Genomic DNA, 21088 nt, shown 5'->3' with positions numbered 1-21088 from the left:
TTAAAGTTCCTCTAGACAAACTTTTCATTCCTTTGAGTAATCTCTAGATTTGTTTCTTAATTTTGTACGGTAGTTTATTTTTTATTCAGAACAGTAGGTTGTAAAATTAAAACTTCTGTTTTTTCTTGCTGCCAAATAAGTCGGACTTTTTCTGTAAGAACACAAAATAAACTTGCTTCGTTATTCAGCATTTAAAAGCTTAGAGTTTTCATTCATACTGTGGCACCTTTTTAACACGTTAACACAATTTTTTCAGTTAAAAACATGCAGGCTTATTCACAACCATATCAATAACTTTCTACATACCCTATGCACGTTTTACAATCATATTTCACGGCATTGACGCAATTTGGGGTGTTTAATGTGTGAAAACGGGGACTTCGGTTTATCTGAAATTTTGACACTTGACAAGTGTCTTTCAATGAAGTACAACACCTGTGTGGGACAGAAACAAATTGTGATTCCAAGACATTTCTGAGTAAATATTCTGCTCTCGGAAAGCTGTTTCCTCCTCTGTTTCTGTCACCCCGATCATTTCAGATAAACGGGAGTTTACTGTACTAGCAAAACGATGCAAAGATGACATTTGTCCTCATAGGAAAAATTTGTTGACAGTCACTTGACAATAAATTTGCAATCTGACTTCTGTTGTGGTTAGATCATCTGCGCCCTAAATGTGACATATGCGTTCTTGTAATCAGTTTAGTTCTCTTTACATTTTGCACTTAGTGCAGTTAATATTTCACTTCACTTTTGCTTGCTCATTTAAACATCAACATAAAACTTCGTTTCATTTTTCACTGCACTTAGAAACACATAGAAACATCAATATAAATCATTGGTTAAAATGTTTCCCACAATACATATGCACAGCAATATTTTATGTCACCTGTGCACAGCAGTATTTTATGTCACCTGTGCATTTACACATCAATATTTATTTGCAATGTAGAAAAAGATAGCTTGCTACTTACCATAAGGAAGACATGTTATGCTAAAGACAGGCACAACTGAAAGTGTCTTTCAATGAAGTACAACACCTGTGTGGGACAGAAACAAATTGTGATTCCAAGACATTTCTGAGTAAATATGCTGCTCTCGGAAAGCTGTTTCCTCCTCTGTTTCTGCTATTTTATGAGCTGTTACACTAAGGTCATCTAAATGCTGTATTAACAATATAGGGAAGATAGATTGCTACTTACCATGAAGATGACCCTTTATGTTGCAGACAGACACAATTAAGACACATATAAGCCTTCGGCCACAGCCTTCATCAGAAAAAGAAAAACACAACATTCATTCACACAAGCAGGCATATCTTGCACACACGACTACCAACACTGGCAGCTTGGACCAAAATGTTAAGCTGTATTGTTATATTACATGCTTCATTGGCGTGTCCAACTTCAACTCAGAAATGTTCCTCCATTCCTTGTTTATTATACAGCAGCAGTCAGTCTACATATTTAGAGCCAGAACAATATCCTCATTGGTCACATTAATTATTTTTATTTGTTTAGACTATATGAACACCTGTGTTCCATATTCTTTACATTTGCCATAAAATGTAAGTTTCCATATATCTTTAGCCAGTACATCTTTTGGCTTGTCGTTATTACACAGAATTGTCAAGCCTTCCCCTTTCGGGACATAATAACCATTGTTCCTGACTCAGGGGAGTCCAAATACTATCATATAATTTTGCAAACTTCTTAATGCAGTCCTTGGGAATTTCTCATACTGGTTGAAGCATTGTAGCTTCACATGGTTAATGATCATAAGTGGACATTAAAATAAACTTTTGCTTGCAAATTTTGTGACTGTAATCTATCTCTTTACACATCAGTTAGTTGTTGCTCAGTTTTGCATGATACTGCTTTGGCTTGTCTGTTAACATATAATCTCTCTGTGGTTGTGTGTACATGAATGTATTTTGATTTCCTTCAGTTTTGGAAGGTATGGGTAGTTCTCTGTACAAATGAAACCCTTAATTTTCCACTAATGGGACATTCAGTACACAGCTTAATATATGACCAGACATAAACACCTATCAACCTCACTTATGCATAACAACTGGCGTCCACTCTGTTCTGTTGGAGCGATTTGGCACTCCTTGTCTGTAATGCCATTCCAAATAAATGCAAGTATTTAACTATTTGTACTGAATTATTAGGTGAGGTTCCAGTGTTTCTTTGTGTGCATTTGCTCTGACTCATTATGTATTGATACAAATTGTATTAACTGTTCATTGAAAGTAGTGATCACAGCTTAAAAACTGTATCATCTGATCAGTGCTATTAGCAAATTCATTCAAGTATCCATGAAGCCTTTCCACAGTCTTGACAGTGATTTCCTTGTTACCATGAAGGTTAGCTACTGTGTGACTCAAACTTTTTAAAGTTGCTTTGACTGTTACTTGCTCTTTGGTCAACTTAAGCAATTACCTCTTTTCATTTTCAATTAAATCAATATTTGAATTGAAATGTAAGGCATCCTTTTTATCTAATATCCCAGACAACATTTTACTAATTTCCCTCATGAAATTTAAGACACCTCGTTTCCTCTGTGTTTCACATTTTGTTAATAGTCCAGTTATATCTTGCAAAGTCTTGATATTTATCACATGTCATTCTAAGGTTTGTTCTATGGTTGTACTTTCTTGCTCACTTATTCCCAAACTTGTTAACTTTTTTTAAAAATAAATACAGATAAATGTGTCAGTCTCTCTGCCTTATTAGATTTCCCATGAAGCTCCCTGAAATGAGCATAGCTACAGATTTTCCATTTCACACTATAAATTTGTACTTTGCTGTAACTATTGTAACATAATCCTGGTGACAAAGGAAACTTATCTTTGCCAAAACCCTGATATTGTCCAATGGTCTACACCGCGGCAATACAGTTCATCAGGCCCAACACACTCGTCAGTTTCTTCATCTGAAATTCAAATAAAACTTCTATTTTAGTAGAACTCCTTTAATCTATTGGCATGCACCATTAAAAATTTGTTTCTCTTTCAACTAATGACCACATTTCAGCTTTTTTGACCTTACCACAGTGTCGCTGTGTATCTAGCTTATGCTTTCTACCCCTTCTAACTCTTTCATTGTATAATAGAACTTGATCACCTGTTTTAAAATCTTTTGAATTCTGATCTCTATCATAGTACTCCTAATTATTCTCTTTACACTGTTTGTTATAATCCATGGCACATTGGTGCATCTGTCTGATCTCTTTAAATTCAGGTACGTAATGTTGTAATTATAACTGACACCTGTGGCACCTTTTTGCAATGCACACAGTATGTTACATTGTGTGCTGAAAAACAACTTGTGATGTTTAATTTTTTGTGCTCTGGGGAGTGGTATTATTCACAAATACCACAAATTGGAACCATTGGTTGCAATCTGATTGCACCCTGTTGATGCAATGACTCAGAAATTCCACTGTATTTGTATGTACTCTTTCCAATGCTCCATTTGACTGGAGATTGTAAGAAGTAGTGTTTAGCCTACCAGTCTTTTACAATCTGCTCGCTTTCTGTAGTGTCACTCAGTATTACTGACAGTTTCCCACATCTCGAAATGATTATTTCCTCAAGGATATGAGCCACTGTACCTGAACCCTGCTTTTATATCAGTTCTGCTACTATGGACTTTGTTGCAGCATCCTTTAGTGTTACTATGTAATTATTATTTCTATGTGTTACCATCAACGGACCGACAATATCAATATCACATTTACTAAACACCCCTTGACGTTGGTGGTGCGACCAACGGTATTTATGTCATCTTTTTTTAAATTTTTTAAAAATTATGTTCTTGTGATTCCGTGATGACCATCTATGGGTGCATCATGGAATTGCCGCAAAATTTCCACTTTTTCTTCAGCAGTAATCTCCTGCCATTCATTTTCCTTGACTGTAGACTTTTCCTGCCTTCCATTTTCCCCAGTTTTGGCATCAGCTGACTGTACCTCCCTTATTCTAACCAGTGCATCAGCTACCTGCTCATTTTTGCTCTTTTTGTATACATTTTTGCAATCACACTCCTCTGATTTTAGTCTGAACTTCTTTAAATGTAAGGACAGATTGCTAATATTTGTGAGCCACTGCAGTGGTTTACGATCTGTACACATGGTAAACTTATGGCCAAACACATGCAAGCTGAAATGTTGGACTGCCCAAACTATGGCTGATAACTCTTTTTCAGTTGTGCTATAAGTTTATTCAGCATTGCTCAGATTTCTGGATGTGTATGCAACGAGGTCTTTACCTACCTCCCTTTGGCTAAGAACAGTGCCAATTGCTTGTGTCAGTCAGGATTATAAACTTTTTACAAAAATCAGGGTACAGTAATACAGGGAGGTTGAAAAACTTCTCTTTTAGCACTTGGAACATGTGCTCTTGCTTCGTGTCACTCGACTTTTTTCTCACTCCAGAGTTATTCTACCTTACATACAGTCTGCTTCAGACTTGTGCTAAATTGCGAAACTTCTGCCACTTTAATTTGAGGCATCTCAATAGAAACCACCTCCTCTCATGTATTAACACAGTAATCAAACAAGAGCTTTCTCATACTCTCACCAGTATTTCTGGTTGGTGCGTGCCTTCCTGCAACATCCGCACCCTTTATCCTCAAAATCCTCTCGTCATGAGGACCTAACTTTTTATTTTAGCCATCTGATCTTCCTTAGGCTCTGCAACTTTCATTTCTTGTTGGTGACACATCTGCCTACTGATATACGAGTACCTTGTTCACTTAGCCATTTCTTTGGCTTACTTTTGTTTACTGTCTCCTCTGTGTGATTCAGAGAAATATTAACTCTAGTGCATACACACTTCACAGTGTGTACTTGCACCCAGCATTTTTATCCCTGTATATAGTTTAACTGGCTTGGCCCTGAACCACAGGTTTTACTTTGCCGTAATTAATTACTATGCAATACTTCGTGAAGAAGTCTATCAGTTGAACTGGCAAAGGGAATATCCAGTTCCTCTCCTGCCAGTGAAACTTGTGTTTCACTCGTAGTGCCTGAGCTATTCCTAGATCTAAAACAGCTGTCAGCACTGCAAACTCATTTTTATTTTCACTGTCAACTTTAAATATTTTTCCCAATTCAGCGTAAGGCAACTAATCTTATGCTTTGCTGTCATTACCCTGCTTCTTGTTTTTCACAGAATACCACATGTTGTTGGTACACTCACTAGCCATGTGCCTTGGCCTGTGGCACTTGAAACACACAATTGGCTTCACTTTCTTAGAGGGACTCTGACTGTTTTTGAAGTCTCTGATTCTCTACTCGTGTGAGCTGATTATACTTTATGTGCTCATCAAAGATTCTCTGAATGACTACTGCTCTGCTTAATACTCCCACTTATGCCAAAAATCTTGCCAGTTTCTTACTCTGGCATTGCACCATGGGCAGCCTCACAAAATTGATGTTGAAGCAAATCTACTTTACTTTCCCAGTCTGCAATTGATTCCCTCTTTGATTGTTTACTGGAACCCTTTTTAAAGGCATAGAAGTCCAAGGTATATGTACATGCATAATTTTTGAACAATTTTTTTACTTCTATCCGTGAGTACTTTACTCCATGTAGGACCCCAATATGGGTATTTACAAATTTTAATGTATTGGATGGTCCACTTCATGCACTAGTTCAAAAGCAATGTCCACACTGTTTGTAAATTCATTGAATGCAGATTTTGTACCATTGAAATCCTGGAGAATAAGTTTAAGGGCATCACTGATGTTAATGTTATCTGCTGCTGCATTCCTGGCATTTGTAGTGTCAGATGAGGCTGTGACTTACTTTGTCTACTGAAGAGTTGTACAGAGACAAGCAGAAATTTCATAGCCACTGAGTGTGTGTCATTGCGGGTATGCTGTACTATGAGGGATGTGACTGCACGACTCCCACAGTTTTGCTTTGCTCTCCTGTGCAGGGCCATTGCCCACTGAGTCGCTGCTCACTGCACGTAGTTTGCGTGGACATTGCTGGAACTCACAAAGATGCCTTGCGCCCTCAGGACCGCGCTGCCTCTGCTGCCATCACAGCTGAGCTGTTGCCGTGGCGGCCTCTCAGGACTAAGGCCCCTGTTCCAGTACGTTGTTGCTCAGCCATTCCCATGCCTTCCATGACGTCGTGAGTCATGAAGATGGTCTGCTCTGGCCGCATTTTCCATTGTCCGGACATCTGACTCTTCCTTCTACTCTTCTTGCTCCACCTGTTCTCACTGGAGTGCATGTGATGCTTTTAATAGAGTTTCAATGATCTCAGTCCAGTCATGGCATTGGGCTTGGTCTGAATATATGTGAACTACCCATCGATCTCAAAAATCACATAAACTACCCCTCACATTGCTCCATAAATTGTTTACATATGTCTTGTCCTGGTATGTCTTGTTGTGGCATAGGATAGAGGAAGACTTTGAGAACTTAAAGGGGGTTGCAGGTCAGTCTGCAGTTACTGAGCAGTTAGAAGCAAATGCAGGAAGGTAAAAAGCTTCCCATGATGGCAGGTAATTATAAGAATACTTTACACAAGTTTAAATAAGTCAAAGGTCTGAAATATACGTACTTATTGCATTCGTACTAACTGGTGCACTGAAGGCTATTTCGAAGCATTAGAAAAAGCAAATAATTTGACTTTTGGCACAACAGATGTCAGTATCTGAATCTGTGGGTTGAGATCTAACAGAATCAGTAGTCACTACAATCATCATAAGGTACAAACATTTGAGGGGGCACTCCAAGTGAGAAAACAGACTTGTTGAGGAACACAGAGTTGATGTCCTGACAGTCTGACTAAGCATTCTTTTGAATAAAAACAAGAGTTTTTAAAGGATAATTATGACAGACGGTTCTCTCTATCAATCATCAGTGCGCAAATCCACTGGCGCTTTATAAACATCGACCAGTCTGACATGTGGCTCTTCAGCTCCCTGATGCTGTGGCCAACCACCCTCAGATGCTTTCCCTTCTCCTACTCTGTGGGTAGGAATGTTCCTGGCCTCTACGCTAACAAACTCTTATGTTTTGTAGCAACAGTGTTAAACTAGAAACTAAACCTCACTACTCTTCCTAAAATGCTAGCAACAACAGTGCTTTACGTTGCTTTGGCCCACCCTACGAGCGAAGACTGTTTCTCTGGGGTAGGCACTACAGTTCCAGCAGTTTAATTCATTTCCTGCCTCACTTGTGTGAATCCACTGGCACTGGTGTTCTCAGGAGTAAGTACGAGCTTGCTGCATATGCTAAAATGTGCCATTTTGTGATTGCCATTTACTGTGACACTTTACCAATTAATTCTCTGAACTGAAATTCCTGTCCTGGAACAGCTGCCTGGAGTCTCCGCAAGTCCACATGTCTCTCCCATTACTGTTTACCTCCTGAAATCTAAACGCTACAATTTCCACCTGCCCTCTGCTTTTTGTCTCTCTTTCCTGTCTTGGAGTGCCTTCACTGGCTTCCAACAGTCCCATACTTAACAATGGATTAGTCAATAAGTCATAAATACATGGGAGACTAACAGCTGATGCTTTTAATGCTACGTAATAAATGTCATGTGCCATCTAGCCTGATGCAAACTGTTTCATGTAACAATACTTCAACGACTTGGGCATCAGTTGTGCTGCTTTGTATATAAAAGCGGCTTTTCAGTTGGCCTCACAAGGCTGAGTGGGTCTCCTTCCAGATCTTTCAACCAGAGAAAAATTTGAGTTCATTACAGGGATTTGAACTAGGACTTTGGCATTAATAACCAAAAACACTAATCATTACATCACACAGCAGTTTGCTCACACTTCTGTGACATTAGCATTTAATTAATTTTGTGACATTATAAGAATTGAAAGGCTGTGTATCATACCAAAATAGTGTGTGCTGACTTCTGGGGCAGAGGTACTTTGAGAGGATAAAAAACTGAAAATGTAATAAAATCAGGTGGCATAGCTTTGAACAAAGGGTCGGCGTTATCATCCATGACTGAAGCAGCATATGATGAATCAACAGATATGGCTGATGAAGATAGCAGTGTCAGTGGAGAAGGTAATTTTATGGATAATGCCACCGAAGCATTGTGAGCCGCCAAGGTGAGATAAACTGTGTGTTCTGTTTCTGCTCATGTTGTAAACAGGTACTTCATTCAGTGGCACATACAGATATGTAGCGTGTCACAGTGCTGCACTTTTAATATTACTGGAGTGTACATCATTACTCCCTCCCCTCCACACTTCTTGGACATAAACACAATGGTGCTGCAAACCTGACCATGTAATCATTTTGCTTTGCCAAATAATACTTTATATGTAAATTGAAGGGGGAGGGGGCAGAAAGCACGGGAAATGGAAGGGATTACTAATGTCACGCACATTGGAAAATTGGAATCAGCAGCAACAAGTGAAAATGTGTGCTGGACTGGGATTCGAACTGTGGGTCTCCTTCTTACTAGGCAGGTGCATTAACCAGTGTGCCACCTAGACACAGTGTTCATCGCAACTGCGTGGACTATCTTGGCATGCCTCACTGCCGACCCCCATTCCCACTGAGCACCATCTATCCACAGCCCCTGTCCATTTCTCCCATGCTCGCTACTCTGAGATTCCCGCAGGAGGTCAGACGTACTTTTGCATCTGCACTGAAGAACGTGCATCCATTGCCCATCTAGGTGAACCAATTATATGAATGCAAGGTGTCTGTTCTTTCGGATGTGTCTGATTTCATTATTTCCAGTCTTGACATTTAGTTTCCAGGTCTGCGACTTGTCTGTTACATACCAAGCTGTCACATTGCTAAGACACTGGTCTCATATTCAGGAGGACTGAGGCCGAGATTCAGATCTGGCATTGCAGATTTAGGTTTTCCGCAGTTTCCCTAAATGGCTTAAGTAAAATTTTAGAGGAGTGGTGCATTTGAAAAGCACAAGTGCACTTTCCTACCCCTGCCTTCTCCAATTTGAGCTTGTGCTTCCCTTCTCCAATTTGAGCTTGTGCTCCAGCTGTAGAGATTTCATCATTGAAAGGCTGTTAATTGCTAATCTTTTGTCCTTCTTTTTTCAGTTTACTTTTATCTTTTATTTTTCTCTTGTGTAATAAATGTAGAGTCTGGAACATTGTAACTAATGTAGTCTCAATCGTTAATATCTTGTGTCATTCTAAGATTTTGATACTTGTTATTGAAGTTAATAGTTTTCAGTTTTGGAAGCTTTGATTTTTCTAAATTGTCCCCTAATAGTGTTGTATGCCTACACGTATTACCACTACCTTTTTGCTTTTGCTTCCTGTGAGGGGAGAACAAGCTACATTTTATTTGTATTAAAAAGCAAAAAAATCATACATTAGTGGCATTATTAGTGAAATCAGTTAGTGATATCAGATTTAATCTGTACCTGGGACATGTTAAATTCCTTTTAGGTAACAGCAGCCAATCTCATGGCCTTTTCAAACATGGCTAGAATATTACTGAAATCGATCCACATGTGAATGTTAAGAGTCATGGAAATAAATTACAGTCTTATATGATCAGATATTAAAATACATCTTGAGAAGGCACTTCTTTCATTGTTATACCGTGATGTTTGTTCACTTCCATATTCAGTGTTGATGAAGTTAAGGCAAAGTGTGGAATGCTGTTACAATTTGAGTCGAAATAAATCGTAAGATTAATCACAAATAAAAAGATGTTCTCTGAGGGTGGTGATGAAAATGACAGAGGAAAAGAATGTAAATGAAATTGCATGTACTGAAAATTTGCCATTCACTTACAGGCCTGCATCTGTAAATAGTGTTGTTTGTGATCTTCCTGGCTGTTGGAGAGTAGAACAGGAAATGTTTCTTTAATGAGAATGGGTCGTAGATAGCAAAAAACAAAACTTGCAAAAGTTGTAAGAAATTTGGGACACTGGGTCCAGGAGGAGTATATGAGGAATTAATATTTCATAGCAGTGTGCAACAGTTTGTGTCATGCTGTGGGGAAAGGAAAATAAACCAGATGATGTCCCTGTGAAAGAATATCGTTAAACATAAAGTTCAGCCCATAAAGCTGCTTTGTAAATATTATCTATAGCAAGTGAAAAATCTTTAGAACTTGTGTTAAAGCATTGGAGAGAGACAGATAAGAAGCAGCTAATGTTTTCAGAACTGTCTAAAAAGTTGCCAAAGCAAATCACCCGTTAGATGATTTTGAGTAAGAAATTGATGTTCAGAATTTAAATGAAGTGCACATGGGTCGTGCTCTTCATTCCAAGTTCACCTGTGTCAACATACTAAGTCATGCTGCTGCAGACATGAAATCCAGAGTCTTCAAATAATTGAATTGTATAGCAAAATTTCTGTGATACTTGATGCAGATTCAACAATCAGCCAATTGTCTTAAATGATTATTGATATTTCAGCAATGCTCCCTGATATGATGGAACCAGTTGATATTTCCCTAGATGTCATTGAAACAGAATGCATGACAGCTGAAGGCACAGTCAATACTGCGATGCAGGAACTCCTTCACAACTGTTCAACATGACTCTTTGTGGAGACATGGTTCCTGAATGGAAGATACCTGATAAGAGGCACAAAAGGAAGGAGCAGAAACAGGAGAAATATGTTAGAGATATTTCGATGCTGATTTGGGATCTAATTTAAACAATCAGATTCATCTGCAAGGCATTTCTTTTCCCCTTAATTCTAGATCATATACATGAATCTGAATTATTTGCTTACATTAAGGTACACGTTAAAAGCATGATGTAATTTCTTACTGAAATAATTTCCAAATGTTAGACATTGGAAGCTGGTCACTCCAGTACCATGTCACTTTTTTCCAGAAATCGGCACTGCATAATACCAATTGCAGCAGTCAGAATAAATATTATAACTTTATTTAAACTCAATGATTTCAAGTTTCTTACCTTGCTTTGAAAGACTGTATATATGTGTTTATAGGTCCCTCTGCATATCAGTGCTGAGCATGGATATGTCAATAATATTAAACATCTCCTAGCACATGGCGCAGATGTGGTGGCAACAGACAGCAGTGGCCTAACAGCCCTGGATATTGCTGAGAAATGTGAACATACAGAATGTATGGAAGTACTGAAAAGGGCAGCTGGTAAGTGTCAAGTTCATGCAGAGTTTTTGTTAACTAAGATGATGGATGTTATATTCAGATTTTCATCAATTAAGAGTTGTATACAATTTATATAAATAAAAATGATAATTACTGTCTTACATTACTGTTATTTGAAGCAGAGAGAAAAATGTGTAATTTTTCACTATGTAGTGACTTTACCAATAAGTATTTTTATGATTATTTAACTGATATCAGGTTAATGGTATTGGAAAGAGGAGGAAGAGAATTGACTAGTAAATCAGCATGTTGTGTACTGGATGACAACATAGCAAAGTATTGTATCTGGTAAATATGTAAATGGTACAATTGCTGTTACAGAATCATAACTTTCTTTGGCAAATGTGTGATATAAAATATCTTTTGTGAGAAACAGTACACAGAAAAATTACAGAAGCTATCTCGTACTCAAGAATATGAACATTGGAGACTAGAATATGAAAATTGGAGACTACAATAGTCAATGTCAGGTCATTACCACAGCTAAAAAACAGAAAACGTATTTGAAAACATAATGTAATTGGATAGATAAAAAATTTACTCACCAAGTGGCAGCAGGAGAACACACATATATATTTGGCTAATAGATAAGCAATTGTGAAATTTATGTAACTGAATAAGCACAAATGTGAGAAACATAGTTGTTTTACTGGTTGAATTAAAAAGTGACTGCAGAACACATCAGGAAACGGAAATTGGAATGTTATTGTCAGCTGTGTGTTTTTCCTTTTTAAAAAAGATGTGAGAAGACATGGGATTCCATTTTTATGAAAATAATAATGTAATGTTATTGCCAGAAGAGTTGAATTTTTCATCAACAGATGGTTCTTCACTTGAGTTAGTAGAGTATGGAGAGCTGTAAAACAACCCACAGTTGCTTACATTTACACATACAATTTAAAAGCAAAAGTCACTTTTCCACAGGGTATTTTACAGGAAGTTTGCACTAAATTATCTATTTCTACCAGGCAACAAGTCTCTTTAAATAACACCAGCTTAGCAAGATGAAGCTCTGTGTACGGAAAGATTGGCCATTCTTTTCCTCTTTGCATGCTGTCATCAAGTCACATCTGACCATACTGGATACTCCTGTTACGTGTGTAGCATATTGGATGTGTTGTGTATTTACAGTAGTTTCCTTTGAAGTAATGGAACAGTGTTGTTGGCTACACCTTTCAAGGCCTGGAGGGTGGAAAATTGTATGGGATTTGTTTACATTCGTTTATTGCATTGTCACAGGAAGCAAAGTGATAAAAAAGAAGATAAGAAAAGCATGAAAGATGTACAGATTTGTTTAGCAAAAACTACTCCAGAATTCTGCTGTTCGTCCTGCTGCTTGGATGTTCCCTTGTAAAAATGATGTTTTTCAATGTAATATCGGTACATTTTTTTCTGCTGCTATTGCTGATTTTTTCTGCTGCTGTTGCTGATGAATCACAATGATCAGTTTAAAGCTACTTATGACAACACTATCTATAGCCCGCTTCACGTAGGATGGTACTACCATGCATAGAGGCAGAGCGTAAGCAAGCCGTGGAGGCTATGAGGTCTGTGCGTGCGTGGCTGCAGAGAGCGGATAAACAAAAGTCTGTGTTGCTGAACTGTGTTGCTGCTGTGTTGCTGTCATCAATAGTCAGGTTCACTTGCCTATGGTGCATCGTATTATCTGTTCAAATCTATGAGAGGGAACAATACATTTTAAAACTGATTTTGATCAGTCGTCTACATGAGAGAAATCTTACTTCATGTCTTGACTTTGCGTCTGCTACTCCACAACATTAGCCTGCATGATGTCAGAAAACACGAAGAGCTGATGCAACTTTTTGGAGACATCAGGTACAATTTTTCTCAAAATGATGATTGTCTAATGACAAGATAATCGAAACTGGTTGTGACACTTGTCATTTATTGCGATTTAGACTTTATTATAAGTAAAAATGTAATAAACAAGAAAATTAACTTAAAACTCAAATCAAAATCATTATATACGCTTGACAGCTGTTTTTACTCCATGCATTTTTTTAAAAATGTGTATAATTTGTGAATGTATATGGGTGTGTCTGACTGTAGTTAAATGTAAATTCTTGTGAGTAAAGCTGTATTACTGGTATGAAAGACTAATGCAAAAGACTATCATAAAAATTGTCAGTATGTTATCGTAGTTCTTGCTGTCAAAGGCCATTGTGTGTGGAAACTAACTCATTCGACTCTACAGTGAGAGAATGCATTTATAATCCACTGCAGAGACAAATAGTTGACCATCTTCTATCAATAATTCGAGCGAATGCTGACCAATAACATCAAAAACCACCGATATCTCGACAGGTAACACTTCCCGTCATTTTGAGGCATTTTCCAGTCCGTGCCTTGATAATGATAGGGATGTACTTGTCGCAATATCAAAGTTCTTGACGAATTTGTTGAGCCGCATTCTTGCGAGTAATTAGGCATACAGCATGCTGGGCAGAGCTTAGCTTCTCCTTGAACAGTATGTTGAACATTAGAGTCTACATACTTTATGACATACTAATTCCTAATCAATAAAGCCTAGGAAGTTCTTGTATACCATGTATGCAATTGATATGTTGATATACATACTTTTTTAAGCCATGAGTCTTTAAAATGAAGAAATAATATTAGTGCACTATGTTCCAAAGTCTACATTGTAATACAATCATCACTGCTCTCTGAGTCCATGACTGAACCACCTAATTGTAGATTCAGGATAGGTTCACTGCTTCTGTCCATCTTCAACTCCTTATCAAAGTCTTCTTTCTGAAGCTTTTCAGTGTGCCGCACACAGTGTGCTTACGCTGAAGGAGATGTCGTCTATTGCTTCACGCACATGTGATTCAGGTTCTTTTATGTTGAATGTTTTGTTTTTTCCTGCACATATCCTTTAACCTAAGCCCAAATTAATTGTATCGGATTACACTCACAGTGATGTGAGTAGACGTGAAACTGTGTGACCACATTCATGTATATGGAAGTGACCACATTCATGTATATGGAAGTCAAATTCACATGTTCTTTTGTGTGACTTATATAAATTAACAAGCCACAGAAATTTGGCATGAGCCTGGGTTATAATGTGCAGAATATTTTTATTTAAGCCAGAGCACTATATCTGCTTTCGTGGTGTTTGTACTTAGTATTTTCTCTGTAACAGCTGACTGATAACAGGCATTTTAATTACTATGAGCAACTTTGAAGCAAGGTATGGCAAGAATTGTTTGGTGAACCACTTCTTGAAACTGACAGTATTCATTTTCAAATGATAGTCACTGCTGTTATTCTTATACCTATATATAAGTTTACTCTCTGGAATGAAACAAAAGGAAGAGCCACCATGCAGAATAATTATCCAAGAATTTTTCATACAGGTAATACATTTTTAACTACTTCCTTGTCTTGTATCATGCACCTTTATAAGAGATGTGCTTCATGCTGCATCTACACTATGTGACGAAAAATATCTTGACACCCCCAAAAAATATGTTTTTCATACTAGGTGCATTGTGCTGCCATCTACTGCCAGGTACTCCATATCAGTGACCTCAGTAGTTATTAGAGATCGTGAGAGAGCAGAATGGGCTGCTCCGCAGAACTCACAGACTTTGAACATGGTCAGGTGATTGGGTGTCACTTGTGTCATATGTGTGTCACTTGTATCATATGTCTGTAAATGAGTTGCCACACTCCTAAATATCCCTAGGTCCACTGTTTTCAATGTGATAGTGAAGTAGAAACGTGAAGGGACACGTACAGCACAAAAGTGTACAGGCCGACCTCTTCTGTTGACTAACAGAGTCTGCCGACAGTTGAAGAGGGTCGTAATGTGTAATAGGCAAACATGTATCCAGACCATCACACAGTAATTCCAAACTGCATAAGGATCCACCGCAAGTACTATGACAGTTAGGCGGGAGGTTAGAAAACTTGGATTTCGTGATCGAGCGACTGCTCATAAGCCACACATCATGTCAGTAAATGCCGAACGACGCCTCGCTTGGTGTAAGGAGCATAAACATTGGGTGACGGAACAATGGAAAAACATTGTGTGGAGTGACAAATCACGGTACACATTGTGGCTCTCCAATGGCAGGGTGTGGGTATGGCGGATGCCCAGTGAATGTCATCGGCCAGCATGTGTAGCACCAACAGTAAAATTCGGAGGCGGTGGTGTTACAGTGTGGTCATGTTTTTCATGGAGGGGGCACTATCAAGCAAAGGCCTACATTATTGTTTCAAGCAACTTCTTGCTTCCCACTGTTGAAGAGCAAATCAGGGATGGCGATTGCACCTTTAAAGACGATCGAGCGCTTGTTCATAATGCACGGCCTGTGACGGGGTGGTTACATAACAATAACATCCCTGTAATAGTCTGGCCTGCACAGAGTCCTGACCTGAATCCTATAGAACACCTTTCGGATGTTTTGGAACACTGGTTTAAAAATGGGAAGCCATTCCCCAAAGCACCTTCCAACACCTGACTGAACATGTGCCTGCAATAGTGGAAGCTGTCATCAAGGCTAAGGGTGGCCTAATACCATATTGAATTACAGCACTACCGATGGAGGACGCCACGAATTTGTAAGTCATTTTCAGCCAGGTGTCAGGATACTTTTGATCATATGGTGTATGTCACTCTTTCCATCAAAAAGTCTTTTCTTAACTTATTTGAAATCAATGTCTTTTAAAATTATTTGCATTGACGGAGTGCTATCTCTGAAGCGAATTTTCTCATGAATAACTGTAACAAGTTTTTGTGATGTCAGGTATTCACTAGTTATGTACAATTCAAACATGGAGCGCTTTAAAATATCATTGTCAAAACCATCCATTTGAGTTACAGGTTTCCTGAGATTTCAATACTTTCCAGGTGACACAAAACCAAATTTTCCTGAGGTTTCTATAACCCTGACTCTTTTATTTACTATTCTCTGTGTAGTTCTTTGCTAACATGTTCTTCTGCAATTCGCACTTGTATCTTCCAAATGTCAAAAATAGGAGTCCCACTTTCACATCCACGTTTGAAAAATTTGTAAATGTGGTAAACAAACCTATTCGCCTGCTTGTGAAGCACTTCACATCTACTGCATATTCATTTGACATATTTATTTGGCAATCATTCCAAAACATTTACAGATACACATTCACTTCTATACTGATACAATAAAGTAACATTGACAACTGAATGGATAATTCGGTTGGTCTGTGAATGAAACTGTATTTTCCCAAAGTATGGCGACAGTGCAGCATGCAGGAGAGTGATTTTCGCAGTCTGTTTGTAAATCATGGCTAGCAGTTCAGAGAGAGAATGAATATTACTGGTTGCATGCAGTCAATGGAGGGGGATGCGCAGAATGGCTGAAAATTGGACCGCCTTTCTACATGAAGTGAACTGTAACTGAGCTTGCTGCTGTAAAAGGAACTGCAAAAGTTGTTGCTGTCACTTGTAGTAAATGAAAGCAATACAAAACTCTAGGGTTTATTCCCATCACAAAAAATATTTTTGATACATATTTTGTTGCTAAGTTCTTTTAATAGAAACTGTTCAATATACTATGGTAGTCAATGTATGAGCAGCAGTACGATGGGCTCAAAATGACAACTGCCAGCAAGCAGACAATAATTTCTCTATGCAGAGCCTTCGCTTAGAAACAGCTACAGTGCCATTTGTTAGTGAGAAATATAACTGTTAACATTTTTGTATTATTTTTTTTAAAATTCTGTGTTTCTGGCTATTTATTGAAACTGCATTACAAGAGGGCAAATACGAAAAAATGTATAGTGTAGCCAAGGAAATAGTATTTCAGGGAAGGAAGAACAAAACAAATAAGCAGATAGAAGGGAAAGTGACCACATGCTGTTCAGAATAGATGTAAATAATATATTGAAACACTCTATGAAGTGGATCAAAGACCTTCCGATCTGCAGATTGAAAAGGAAGGATCAGTAAATGAAAATGAATGAAGGAGATTTTATCCTAGTTTCATAGGTAAATAAGGCATTGGGAGAACTTACAAACAACAAAGCATATGGTGTAGATGACATTCCAGCAGAAATGAAGTTTAAAAGAAACAACCGAAAATGAGTTGACCTCTCTTTGCAACTACATCTATGACAAAGGGGAATGGCCAGAAGACTTTCTCGTAAGTATAATAGTCCCAATTTCAAAGACTAATAATCCCAAAAAGTGTGAAGACCACGGGACAATCAGCCTAATATCACAGGCAGCAAAAGTAGTTCTTCGGATTATGAATAGGAGGCTATAAGGTATGCTGGAAGAAACACTTGGTGAAGAACAATATGGTTTCATAAGGGGAAAGGGAACATGAGATGCCATTGGACTTCTAAGAACCATTGGCGAAAGATACATAGAAAAGGGCAAAGAAGTCTATGCTGTCTTCATAGACCTCAAAAAGGCCTTTGATAGAGTGCAGTGGGATAAGCTGTTAGGTATCATGAAAAAGAAGGGAGTAAAGTGGAGGGAGAGAAAATTGATCGCAAATCTGTACCTGAATCAGAAAGCTTGGGTACGAATAGGTAATGGGATCTTTGAAGACAGCAAGATTGGAAGAGTTGTTAGACAGGGCTGTTGTCTCTCACCGATTCTCGAGGAAGTACTGGAAAGCTATTTGGATGGGATAAGAGGCGTCAGGATAGGTGGGCAGAAAATTGAATGTATACGATTTGCAAATGACATGGTGAACCTCGCAGAAAATCAAGAGGCCCCGACTTAAATGCTAAATGACCTGAATGGAGCCTGTGCAGCATATGGCATGAAAATTAATAAAAAGAAAACCAAAAGCATGGTGATAGGCCTAAATAAAAGAAAAGTGAAAATTAAGTTGGGGTCAGAAATCATAGAACAGGTAAGACATTCAAGTATTTGGGAAGTTCGATTAAAGAAGACATGGATTGCCAGCAAGATATCAAAGTGAGAATGGCTCTGGCAAAAGAGGCATTTCAAAATCAGACAAGACTCCTAACTAGTTGTTTAAATAAGGAATTAAGGAAGCCAACTGGTTAAGTGCTTAATATGGAGCATGACCATGTCTGGAGCAGAAACATGGACTTTGAGAAGCAGGATGAGAAGAGAATTGGAGCTTGTGAAATGTGGATATGGCAGAGAATGGAAATGACCAGCTGGACTGATTAAGTCAGGAATGAAGTAGTACTGAGGAGAATTGGAGAAGAATGGAGGATGCTGCTGATGGTGAAGAACAGGAAACTAAACTGGATAGGCCTCAATCTAAGAAGGGATTGCCTTCTAGTACATGCAATTGAAGGTTTCATTGCAGGAAAGAGAGGGAAGGGCAGAAGAAGGTTCCAGATGCTGGATGATGTCAGCAGGCCACAAGGAGGGTAACAAAGAATGAAGAGAAGCACGGAAGACAGAGAAGCATGGAGGGCCATGCAGTCAAAACCTCCCACAAGGTAGACAACCCAATGATGATGATTACTTTAACAGCAGTCTTTCTCTTGTTTTTTGAGTAGTAAGCAAATTATGGCAATCGTGCCTTAAGGATTCATTTACAGACATATTTTAAAGTATAATATTGTAACGGAAAATGCATAACTTTGTTAGTGACACTTCAGACTACAATGACTAATTGAGAAAGAACTTTAAATGCTAAAGATTGGGACTGTTTGGTGCTATGTATTTTTCTTATGAAGATTATAGTGTAATAGTATGACTTACTTAGATGTTAGTTATATAAAAGAAACTGTTTAAGGAGTGGTTACACAACTACTTAATATTTACTATTTTACCAGTTTCAAAATTGATACAAGCAACGTTACACACACAATTAAACTCAGTTCTGACATGTTTGTTGTCTCATTGCCACATCAGTACTTAACTACTGTAAAGTACTAACAAGTAGCCTACAGTATTTTCACCAAGTGGGCTGGTATGGTGGTTCAGACACTGGATTCACATTTGCTGGGAAGGTGATTCAAATCTGAGTCTGGGCGTCTAAATTTAGATTTCCATTCCTTACATTAATTGGGGCAAATACTGAGATGGTTCCTTTGAAAAGAATGTGGCTGGCTTCCATCCCCAACTACACTTGTGGTCTTCTCCTAATGGCCTCAGTCTTCTTTCTTTTTTATAGTATTTCCAGATGTATAGTATTACTTTGTGCAAAAATAAAACAGCACTTTTCAAAAGAGAAAGGGAAGAAGGCCAGTACTGCTTCTGTAATTCATTTGTACTCGCAGCTTATCAGCATGTCCATATGGATCATTGTGAAGGACGATATTGCTAAATCATAATCTTATTTGAAACATTACAGTACTCAGTAGTGCAGGCACCCTTAAAGTACTACTAGTCTTTTTTTTCCGGGTGTTCCTTTCATTTCAGGAATGCATTAAGTGCTAGTGGAAGATAATTCATCTCCTGTCTATGGAACGAGCATATAGACGGCTGTGAAATGCTAGGAAGTTTCTAGTAGGAACCATGTTATTGAAATATAGCAAACAATTTTCATAGCCATTTGGAGGAGGGGGGAGGGGGGGGGGGTAATGCTGACCACATCCGTGGTATTTTCGATAAACATGAATAACTGAGATGAAAGCAATGGAAAGGAAACAGTATAGGTAGAGATAAGAAGGAAATAATGAATTCCAGCTGCAGCAGCAATGCAACAGCACAACTTGAAAATTTGTGCCAGACTGAGACTTTAACCTAGATGCTCTCTTTAGAAAGGTTGCCTTAACTGTGTCAGCTATCAGGACAAGCTTTCTGTCAGACACAACTTCCCACTTGTTGCACTGCAATGACTCCCACCTATTAACCCCCTACTCATAGATTTGTGATTCTTGTATGAGTTCAGATGTTGACTGTGCCTTAGCTATGCTGTGCTCATAGAATTATAGATATGAGTGGCGTCTGTTTTACCAGACATGTCTGACAAAACCCAGTTCTAAGCACAGAAGGGAAAGCAGAAAGGTGGAAGAAGTATATAGAGGGGTCTATACCGGGGCAATGTTCTTGAGGACAATATTATAGAAATGGAAGAGAATGTAGATGAAGATGAAATAGGAGATATGATACTGCATGAAGAGTTTGACAGAGCAATGAAAGACCTAAGTTGAAACAAGGCCCCGGGGTAGACAACATTCCATTAGAACTATTGACAGCCTTGGGAGAGCCAGGCCTAACAAAACTCTACCATCTGGTGAGAAAGATGTATGAGACAGGCAAAATACCCTCAGACTTCAAAAAGAGCTCTTGGTATTCATGCAAGTGGTTCTCTTTTCTCCGAAGATCTCTAATTTTCCTGTAGGCAGTATCAGTCGTACCCCTAGTGATATGTGCCTCTACATCCTTACATTTGTCCTCTTGCCATTCCTGCTTAGCCATTTTGCACTTTCTGTCGATCTCATTTTTGAGACGTTTGTATTCCTTTTTGCGTGCTTCATTTACTGCATTTTTATATTTTCTCCTTTCATCAATTAAATTCAATATCTCTTCTGTTACCCAAGGAGTTCTATTAGCCCTCGTCTTTTTACCTACTTGATCCTCTGCTACCTTCACTATTTCGTCTCTTAAAGCTACCCATTCTTCTTCTACTGTATTTCTTTCCCCCATTCTTGTCAATCATTCCCTAATGCTCTCCCTGAAGCTCTCTACAACCTCTGGTTCTTTCAGTTTATCCAGGTCCCATCTCCTTAAATTCCTACCTTTTTGTAGTTTCTTCAGTTTTAATCTACAGTTCATAACCAATAGATTGTGGTCAGAGTCCACATCTGCCCCTGAAAATATCTTACAATTTAAAACCTGGTTCCTAAATCTCTGTCTTACCATTATATAATCTATCTGATACCTTCTAGTATCTCCAGGGTTCTTCCATGTATACAACCTTCTATCATGATTCTTAAACCAAGTGTTAGCTATGATTAAGTTGTGCTCTGGGCAAAATTCTACCAGGCGACTTCCTCTTTAATTTCTTCC

The 21088-nt window shown here is 38.3% G+C and overlaps 1 protein-coding gene across 1 annotated transcript in view; it reads left to right on the top strand.

Moving 5' to 3' along the window:
* Positions 1 to 21088, top strand: part of LOC126176520 (leucine-rich repeat serine/threonine-protein kinase 1) — a 389495-nt gene that overhangs the window by 23477 nt on the left and 344930 nt on the right. Inside the window, exon 4 of the mRNA XM_049923710.1 lies at positions 10941 to 11106. Coding sequence (XP_049779667.1) covers positions 10941 to 11106 — 166 coding nt within the window. The remainder of the gene's footprint in view (positions 1 to 10940; positions 11107 to 21088) is intronic.

This window comes from Schistocerca cancellata, chromosome 1 (genome assembly GCF_023864275.1).
Source record: "Schistocerca cancellata isolate TAMUIC-IGC-003103 chromosome 1, iqSchCanc2.1, whole genome shotgun sequence".
Taxonomy (NCBI): domain Eukaryota; kingdom Metazoa; phylum Arthropoda; class Insecta; order Orthoptera; family Acrididae; genus Schistocerca; species Schistocerca cancellata.
The sequence above is the reverse complement of the archived record's forward strand: the minus strand, read 5'-3'. Positions and strand labels throughout refer to the sequence as shown.